This window comes from Brachyistius frenatus, unplaced genomic scaffold, assembly GCF_029030835.1.
Source record: "Brachyistius frenatus isolate BFR_SWC_R1_liver_20210118 unplaced genomic scaffold, ASM2903083v1 Contig_656, whole genome shotgun sequence".
NCBI classification, from domain to species: domain Eukaryota; kingdom Metazoa; phylum Chordata; class Actinopteri; family Embiotocidae; genus Brachyistius; species Brachyistius frenatus.
In genome coordinates, this window is record NW_027211255.1 from 12,501 (window position 1) to 22,500 (window position 10,000).

Sequence of the window (10,000 nt, forward strand, 5' to 3'; positions counted from 1 at the left end):
TACTCCGTCACCGACAGGTAACCGCAGCGCCAGGTCCGTGAAGCTCGGCCGTGCAGCAGCTAAATACGTCCCCCGGGAGTCGGCGGAGCGGAACTAAAACAAAAAAGAGCTTTGAGTGTTGATTATGGTTTTTAGCTACATTAGCTGGATGTTAGCTCGTCGTTAGCTGTTTATAAACTTGAGTTAAGCTGTTTTTTAGCTACATTGGTGAAATCCTGAATTCACGTACAGCAGTCACACAACATTTTTTTTAACTTTTCAGGCTGCTAGCTAACATTAGCACCGTGCTAACTGGCTGGGCGCCATGGTAACGTACAGCGTCTCATCAAGTCTTTCTATCGGGACCTTTTTTTTAGGACACATCAGTGTTTCTTTACTTTATTGTTAGTGCAACTAACGACAGCAACTCTCAGAAATATTAACATATATATTACATTACACCCCCCCCCCCCCTCCAGCCCGCTGCCCCAGACCGCCTCCGAGTGGGCTCAGGTCCTGCAGATACAACGTCAGTTCCATCAGGCTCAGCTCGGAAAGTGGCAGCAGATCCTGCAGTCGTCCGTCACACTGCTGGATCAGGTACGTCTGTCCCCCCCGTGACTCATGTCCTCCCCCCTGTGACTCATGTCCTCCCCCCTCCATATCTCATGTCTCTTGTCTTCGTGTCTCCCAGATGAAACAGTCTCTGGAGAAGCTCCACCGCGGCATCGTGGTCCCGGAGGTGCAGCAGGATCCGTCTGCAGACCCCCTCTCAGAGTCCCTGACTGAACCCTGAAGCCCCGCCTCCTCCTCTGAGCGCCGCCCCCTGCTGGACGGGTAGAGTTGACACCGGGTGGGGGGGGGGGACTACATCACCCACAACTCTCCTCGCCTGACTGACTTGAAACGGCGACGTCCGTGGACTCGGCAGCAATAATGTGTACATAGAGAGAGAACCGGACCACAGGTGGGCCGAACCAGAACCAGAACCACCCCCCACTCCAAGACTATCACAGGCTGCAGCTCCTCCTCCTCCTCCTCCTCCTCTTCCTCGTCAGGAGGAAACAAACATTTCAACATCTTCAGATAGAAACGATTCGTCTGAAGATGAAACCAGACGCACTCCCGGTGTCGTCGGGTCCGTTCGGTCGGGGCGCTAATTTATTCGCTGCCGCCGACTAGTCCCTGAAGCCCCGCCCCCGCTCTGATGATGTCACGCGGTGGCCCATCCTGTGCTCTGATTGGCTGTTGTGGTGCGGACCAAGAGGATTACTGCTCAGCAATAATGACAATAGTTATTCTAGTGATTTTTGAACGTGTCAGACAAAGTAGTATATAATAATAATAATAATGATGATGATGATGATGTGTATGAAGAACCATCCGACCAGACGTGTGTGTTCACCAGGAGTCACTGTTACGGTTTTTTACATCTTTCATTTTTGCTCGGTTTGTTTTCGTTCCCGTCAGCTGCTTCCACGTCCCGACTGGGCCGGGCTTTTCAAAATAAAAGGACCAAGCAGAACTCTCGTCGGCCCAGAAAAAGAAGAAAGAAAAAAAAAGGGAAAAGAATCTCGCAGGATCGTTTTTGTTTGTTTTCTCTCCGTGTGTTTGTGAGATTAATTGCACTCCCTCGTCTCTTTTTACTGTTTCGTTTTCTATCCTTACGTTTTTTGTCGCTGGCCCCGCCCCTTTTCTCTGCGTTGTCGTCTCATCGCTCGTCCTCCCGCGGCCACGCTGTGCGCGGCCGCCTGTCGTTACCCGGAGGGAGGGAGGATATTTATTGAGGGAGGAGCAGAGATGAGATCGGTCTGTAAAAAGATGTGATTGTACACAACGACATGGAGACAAATGAAAAGTTCTACAACATGAAACGGCTCTTCGCTGTCTTTATCCTCATTTATCTCTTTGTTCCTAAAAAAACCAACTTTCTAAATATTCAGCTTCATATCATATTTCCATTTTCCTTGAAACAATCTGCATTTATTGAAAAAGGTCCATCCAATCAGTGGTTTCAACTTTTGAGTCCGAGAAAATCAGATTTTCACTAAAGTATTTCAACATATTTATTTACTGAATAAATCAGAAGAAACTGCAGCAAAAAAAAAGTTCAGGGTCTCCTTTGTTGTTTTGTTCATGTCCTGATGCTCCAGATGTTTTCAATGATTGACAGGTCTGGACTGCAGGAGGCCAGTTTATCAGCGGACTCTTCTACTAGAGAACCATGCTGTTGGAATACGTGCAGAATGTGGTATTCCAGAACTCTGACCCACAAAAAAAGATCAAATTCCCTGATTTTCCAAGTCTGGAAGAGACGTTTTGTAATTCCATGATATTCCAGGATATTCCAGGATATTCCGGGATATTCCAGGATATTCCGGGATATTCCAGGATATTCCGGGATATTCCAGGATATTCCGGGATATTCCAGGATATTCCGGGATATTCCAGGATATTCCGGGATATTCCAGGATATTCCAGGATATTCCAGGATATTCCGGGATATTCCGGGATATTCCAGGATATTCCAGGATATTCCAGGATATTCCAGGATATTCCAGGATATTCCGGGATATTCCGGGATATTCCAGGATATTCCAGGATATTCCGGGATATTCCAGGACCGGTAGGAACCCTGCTGACCATCACGAGGCCGCGACCTGATTTCACCATCATGTTCTGTTTTTTGTAGAATTTAGCATCAACCTGCAGGTCTTCTTGTGTTTATTGAGGATTCAGGATTTAATTCAGTGATCAGAGAATGATTTACATTTTTATTCATTTCAAGCCAACAAAATTGTAATTCATTATAACGTCAACATCAACCATTATTTGCAGCGTAAAGTTTCACCTTGAATTCAACTGATGTGTAAAGACTTCACATCTAAAACAGCTGATGGAGGAGAAGAAGAGGAAGAAGAAGAAGCTCTGCCGCCTTTTTCTCTGTCAGACAACATGCAGGCAGCGTTTGGCCGCCATCTAGTGGTCAGTGGCGAGAAGTGCTCTGACTGCTGGGTTCACTGGGAGGAACACGTGTGTGTGTGTGTGTGTGTGTGTGTGTGTGTGTGTGTGTGTGTGTGTGTTCCTCTCGTCACACTGAGTTTAACCCAGCAGAGAAACTCGTGTTCAGCAGCTGCATTAAATCTGATTTATTTTTTACAGGTGATTTTTGAGCTCTCAGGTTGAAGGAAAACACAAAAACATGGCAGAGAATTGGAGATAAAAACAAGTTGTCTGCTGCTGTCCAGTGTGAAACAAATAAAAAACACCTGAACTGTAACTACTGAGTCTTCCTTCATCTGAGCGCCTCGAAGAGGCGGAATAAAGGAATAAAACGAGGAAGAGGAGGGTTTCTTTCTTTAGAAAAATCCAGATTTAAGTTGAACGACTGATGCTAAGAAAAAGGAGAAAAATGTTAAAATGTCGACTATTTTGAGAAAAAGTGTCTTCTTTTTTTTTAAATGCTAAATGTAAAAAAAAAGGTTTTATTTCAAGAAAAAAGTTGAAATGTTGAGAATAAAGTCAAAGTGTCCAGATTATCGTTGAACTGTGGAGAATTAAGTTGAACTACTACTTTGAGAAAAAAGTCAAAATGTCGAATGTTTAAAGGACGAAGGGTAACCATGGTAACACTCGCACGCAGTACAAGAAGGACGCGTCGTATCACGAGACTCACTGAGACACCTGATCAGGTCGTTTGATCCTGAAGGCGTCTTGAGGAGCCACAAAAAGCTCCAAACACATTTCCTTCTCCACATTTTGACTTTAATTCTCCACTTTGTTGTCAAAATGTTAAAATGTTCCTCCTCTAATAACTTTTTGTCTCCCAACGTGTCTTCGTGACATCGTCTGCTGCGAACGTCCTCCAGAGACGAACTCCACACGAGGGACGTCTGTCGATGAGTTCGATGGACGTTGAAGACTCAAAATTAAAGAGTTTGACGAACATCGTTTCATATTTGTCGTGTTGTTGCTCTGCACAAATGAGTTTAAGAGTTTATTCCTATTTTACATTTAATTTTGAGGTCATTTTTCAGGTAGATTCTACTGAAAAAAATCTAAAATTAAAAGGTATCAGTGTTTCCTTGGGAGTTCATTATCTTCCTTGTATTTAAACGTTAATATTATCAAATCTTCTTTTGTTGTTTTAGTTTTTAATTATCACTGTTTTTTTTGTACCACAGCCTGGAGGAGCTGCAAAGGAGAAAAAAAGAACAAAGAACAGGTCAGTGAACGCATCACGGCAAACGAACGGTGACAAAAAAAAGACTTAAAATCGAGATGGAAGCACGTCGTCGGGCGCAAAAGAAAAAAAAAGCTTGTAAGCATGCGGATCTCTAATATTCTCAACATGAATCTGTGTACAGATATATATAGAAAACACCCTCCTGTGAGTCCGGGGGAGGAGGAGGAGGAGGAGGAGGAAGAGGAGGAGGAGGAGGCACGAAGCTGGACGTGAAACCCTTCAAGGAAGCCGCCTTGAATTCTTCCTCGACCTGCAGAGAGAAAACGTAAAACAATCAGATAAATGAATTGAATCTTCTTTTCTCATGAATGAAGGATTATTTTCAGAAACCGGAACCTTTGAGACACGATGAGGACATAAATTAAAAATACACACACGAGGTTAACAAAGAAAAGCAAAAGAAAGTGAATAGAAGTGAAGTTCAGACTTGCCGGTTCTATTCCGCCTCCTGCACAGCGGCACAGTTATCTTTACTTTCCGACGCTATCGCTAAATACTCGGCCCTGCAGGGAGGAGAGGCAGAGAAACGGCAGCACGTCATCGGACCGGACAGGAAACAGGAAGTGTTTGTGTATCGTGACGGCAGATTGAAACAGGTTGCGGGGACGACGGCCCGTCGCCACGGAGACGCCGTATGTTCACTACTCACGCGCTCTCTCGCAGAGCTTCCTCTCCGGCCGCCGAGATCTTCCTGTAGCAGTAGATCATCTCGACCACCAGCCACACCTGCAGCCCGATGATGGAGACGTACATCATCACCTCGGACAGGATGGACGCCATTCCCCGGGTGACTGCGGAGACCAGAGCGCCGGTCAGCCGGGACGCGTACCGTCTTTTTTTACAGGACGTGATTCACGACCTCCCGTCGTGTCCCACGTCATCATTTAAACCTGTCCGACGTCTACGTTCTGCTGCAAACCGGCAAAAACAAACAACCAAGTCCTGAAAGTTCAGAGGACCGAGCGCCGAACCCTGAGGGACGCCGTGCTGATCCGAGAACTCGTTACTTTAAACGCTCGCTTCAATTTTAACTTCGATAAACGCAACATGTTGTCACCTTTGACGTTCACGTGGTCAAATATTCGCTCTGTTCTCGGGAAAATATATGACTGTTTACCAGTTTTATCTTCACCATCTCGTTATATCACAAACTCTCAACGATTAAAAAAACTAAAAAGTTTGGGACGGCGTGTTAAATGTCAATAAAAAAAACTGAATGCGATGATTTGCTAAAAGCTACCAATGCCGTGTGATTCACCTTCATATCGCCACAGATGTAAACTTTTTAACTGAGCGCTGATAACGAGCTGGGTGGTCCCTCTCCTCTTTAAAGAATCTCAGATTGTGATTCGTCCGACCACAGGACAGGTTTCCCTTCGGTCCGTCTTAAATGAGCTGGGGTCTCTTTTTTTTTAATACCCAACAATGATGCTGATCTGTTTCCATGGTAACCTAATTACACAACTTTTCCAGTCTTTTGTTGATCCTGTACCATTTTTTTTTTTAACGTGTTGCTGCCATCAAAATAAAAAACAAAACAATTAAATTTCACAGTTTCAACATTTGATATGTCGTCTGTGGTCTATTTTAAATGTGTTTATATGATTTGAAAATCATCGCATTCTGTTTTTATTTACATTTTACAAAGCGTCCCGACTGTTTTTTGGAAAACGAGGTTGTTAAAAAAATAAAACCCGACCGAAACGCAGATAAACGAACACAGCTGAAATATTCCTGAGAGGTTTTTAGATTTTTTTTTTCTCTGATATTTACGAGCTGTGGTCTGTAATCAACTCCATTTATCTGTTTTTGTTCATTCTGGGATGCTTTGAGGAGAAAGTGTTTGACTCATGGAGACGCAGATCTTCCTTCGTCTCCTGATGGAAGACGTGAATTATTAAACACCATCAGTCTGCAGCGCAGCGCGGCGTTAATGTCCTTTTAAAACCGGCCGCAGTTACAGATTCAAGTGAAACTTTCCATTGTGGTCTTTTAGTGTTTACGGGTTGTTGTTGTTGTTGTTTTCAAAGCTTTGTCTTTTTTCCGTCACATTTCGACACACGTAAATCAAAACCCGACGCGCTGTCGTCGCTGAAAAAGGGTTTAAATCCTTCGCTGCTCCTTCAAAATAAAAGCTGTTTTTTTTTGTTTAGTTTTTTTCTTGTGGAAAAAAAATCTTCAAACAACGAGAGCGTCATTGATTATGTTTGTTTGTTCTCACATCTGTTGATCTATTACGTTATATATATATATATTATGTTGTTTTAATTAATTCAAAAATTTAACAAACATCCAGAAAAACTGGGAGGATTTTTTTTGTAAGAAAATAAATGTGTCGTACGTGTAACCGGCAATCGACGGTAAACGTGTTTCATTCCGGTTGTTGTAAAAAATGCTGCGACGGTTGAACCCGTTAGAAACACGCTAACGTTAAAAATATCATTTTACATGTGATATAACACCGAGACACTTTTTTCCATTCATCGTCCAAAATATATTTATTTTTATTTGATTTGTTTTTGTGTATACAGTCTGTGTGTGTATTTATTCATTGCTCTTTTTGTTTTTCTAAAATAATCTTTTTTTTTTATCTTTCTTATTTCTTATACGTATTTGTAAAAAAGTCATATTGTGTGCAGCTTTTAGTTTTTCGATGCTGCTGTGACGACTAAATGTCCTCCCTGTGGGATTAATAAGGTCTAAATTTATCTATAAAAACCTAAATTGTAGTTATCGCTGCTGACGTCAGCATCCGGCGTCTCTCGAGCTCACGTGTGATCGGATACTCGCACCGTCAGAACTCACGTTTCGGCACCACGTGGATTTTGATGGTCTTGCTGGTGTTGGTCTGGAACTCGTAGTTGGAGTACATGAGGTGGCGGCTGAAGGTGCAGAGGTACGTCCCCGAGTCGTTGTAGGTGACGTTGCGGATGTAGATGGATCCGTCCTGCAGGTCGCGTGTCTGCTTGCTGCCGCTCCACTCCAGCCGCTCGTAGAACCGCGGGTCGACGACTTCGCCCGTTTGGTCCTCGTAGCTGTACAGCTGCAACGCAAGCAGAGACCCCCCGCGCCCCCCGCCCCCCGTCAGGGTGAATATTCACGTTTTATGTTTTCCGCTCGCCCCTGAAGGAAGCAGACAGACGTCCGGCCGCCACCTCGCCGCTCTGCATCGACCGTAGCTCACTTCGCTTCCTGCTGAATCAGCAGCTTAATGGCGCTCTGATCCGGAGGTGAAGTGAAAGCACTCCGCTCGCTCCATCTCGGGTTTAATTGCTTTGCGGACGATTCCCAGAAGACACGAGACGCTGCTGTGGACTCACACTGATTCAATCAGGCAGCGTTCACAGCGACTCGGTTACTGATCAGACTTTATTTTTATATCCGTCCGTCTGTCTCCGCCCACAGCTTCAGTCTGGAAACGCTGAAGTGGAGGCGGGGCCGACCGGCGACGAGTGGGCGTGGCTTTTAAAGCAGCTCCAATCAAGCTGTGACCAACTGTGACGACACCTGTCGGTTTGAAACTGTCGTTCTGAAGTTCGGCGTTTTGGCCTTCGACGCGTTGTTACCTTGGAGCAGGAAGTGACCATATTTGGACGAGCTGGTGGGAGGAGCCAGCGGTGGATCTGACTTTATCTGATTGGGAACCCGAGGACGTAATGCCCCGCCCACCGATAGCTGTAACCTGACTGCACCACAGGCCTGTCAATCAAACAGACACGCCCCCAAAAACAGGTCTTCTTGAATCTTCTTTTCTAATGAATGAGGGATTATTTTCAGATGGACCTCCAGAAAACTAAGAAGAAGGAGTGACTTTAGCTAACAACACCGAGATAACTGATGGACACATTTTATTCACTTTGGATTTGATGAGAGAAGTTGAATGGGAGTCTATGGAGCCGGAGGCTTTTTGGAGCCGACCTCTAGTGGCACTCGCTGGTATTGATGATGTCAGAACTTGAACTTGTTACTGATGTTTACAGAAATGTCGGAGGTTGTAGAAGTACAATTTTCGCCGAACGTTAAAGCTAATATAATATAATTTTAGTCACGTAGAGTTTCTCTTCCTGACGCGGGCTAAATAACATAACGGTGTTCTCGTGACTGAACCACTTGATGTCGTAATTACGACTTCCATTCGAAGGCCATACGAGTCCTCGAAAAAACAGAGCTACGTATTTACCGTGTGACCGTCGACGTTACTTACGAAAAAATGACTAACTTGAGCCCGAACTGAACTGAACTGAACCGAACCGGAACCGAAACCGAACCGAAACCGAACCGAACCGAACCGAACCGAACTGAACCGAACCGAACTGAAACCGAACCGAACCGAACTGAACCGAACCGAACTGAACCGAACCGAACTGAAACCGAACCGAACCGAACCGAACCGAACTGAACCGACACCGAACCGAACTGAACCGAACCGAACCGAACCGAACCAAACTGAAACCGAACCGAACCGAACCGAACCGAACCGAACCGAACTGACACCGAACCGAACTGAACCGAACCGAACCGAACTGAACCAAACTGAAACCGAACCGAACCGAACCGAACCGAACCGAACTGAAACCGAACCGAACCGAACCGAACCGAACTGAACCAAACCGAACCGAACCGAACTGAACCAAACCGAACCGAACCAAACCGAACCGAACCAAACCGAACCGAACCGAACTGAAACCGAACCGAACCGAACCGAACTGAACCAAACCGAACCGAACCAAACCGAACCGAACCGAACCGAACCAGGTGTTTCGGTGACTAAACCTGAAACTTTTCACGCTGAGGTGAAGGTGAAACACGACGCTGACACGGCGCCCTCTGGTGGAACCGACAGGTGCGTTACGTGCTTCGCAGTTTCACGTCAGTCGGTCCAAGGAACCACAAAGAGTTGATTTTTTTTTTTTTTAAATTTCCAGAATAAACAAACAGGACGTAATATATTCATTGAATATCTCTTATTCTTCGGAGGGAGAGCGCCAGGCTAGCCGTTTCCCCCCGCTTCCAGTCTTTGTGCTAAGCTAAGCTAAGCGTCGCGACTCACATGTGAGAACTCGGTGTCGTGGGCGGTCCTGAAGTACCAGTTGACGGCGGCGGTGGCGGGAACCTCCCCCCTCATCTTACAGGAGATGCAGCCCAGCTTGAACTGCTCGTTGGCCACGGCCTCCGTGTCCGAGTCCACCTCCACGCAGGCGGCCCGGCCCGGCGGCGCTGCGGGCGGAGAGGACGGAGAGGTCAGTGCGGGTCACGGGTGGGGAGGGGTCACAGGTCAGAGGTCAGAGGTCAGAGCCCCTCCTTTCATGTACCCGTGACCGAACACGAGCTCTGGTGTTTCTCTCTCGGTACGTCAGAAAACAACTTGTGGAGCTTTTCTGGTGTTGCGTGCTCTCTGCATGCCTGTTCTTATTCATGTTTTTATTTATATATTTTATCGGGCAAAACTCTTTATTTATTTTTTTCTTGCATTTTATTTCCACTCGTCATTTCAGTTCACAGATGATTCAAATTCATTTTTTAGTTTTTTTTGGATGAATTTACACTTTTGGATGTTTTTGAAACTGAGCGGAAATAAAGACGTTGCATCATCATCATCATCATCATCATCATCATCATCATCATCATCATCATTCTGCTGTCAGTCGCTTCATATATAGAAGCGCGAGTCTATATATGACATCATCATCATCATCATCATCGTGACACATACTCGTCATCGGCTGCGAGTTACACACCTGTAACTCCACATGTTTCTGTCTCACTGCACCGCGA

At 45.4% G+C, this 10,000-nt stretch overlaps 2 protein-coding genes across 2 annotated transcripts in view; one reads left to right on the forward strand and one right to left on the reverse strand.

The window, feature by feature from the left end:
- Nucleotides 1–1,853, forward strand: part of gramd1a (GRAM domain containing 1A) — a gene marked incomplete at its 5' end in the record, with an annotated part of 13,622 nt that extends 11,769 nt beyond the window's left edge. Inside the window, 3 exon segments of the mRNA XM_069688649.1 lie at nucleotides 1–17; nucleotides 459–579; nucleotides 674–1,853. The exon segment at nucleotides 1–17 is cut by the window's left edge and continues 91 nt beyond it. Coding sequence (XP_069544750.1) covers nucleotides 1–17; nucleotides 459–579; nucleotides 674–775 — 240 coding nt within the window.
- An 886-nt stretch (nucleotides 1,854–2,739) lies between these two features.
- Nucleotides 2,740–10,000, reverse strand: part of LOC138615006 (sodium channel regulatory subunit beta-1-like) — a 14,260-nt gene continuing 6,999 nt past the window's right edge. The window contains exons 2-6 of the mRNA XM_069688648.1: nucleotides 9,276–9,442; nucleotides 7,031–7,268; nucleotides 4,875–5,016; nucleotides 4,657–4,728; nucleotides 2,740–4,475 (exon numbers count right to left, since the gene is read on the reverse strand). Of these exons, the coding sequence (XP_069544749.1) occupies nucleotides 4,662–4,728; nucleotides 4,875–5,016; nucleotides 7,031–7,268; nucleotides 9,276–9,442 (614 nt within the window). The 3' untranslated portion in view covers nucleotides 2,740–4,475; nucleotides 4,657–4,661. The remainder of the gene's footprint in view (nucleotides 4,476–4,656; nucleotides 4,729–4,874; nucleotides 5,017–7,030; nucleotides 7,269–9,275; nucleotides 9,443–10,000) is intronic.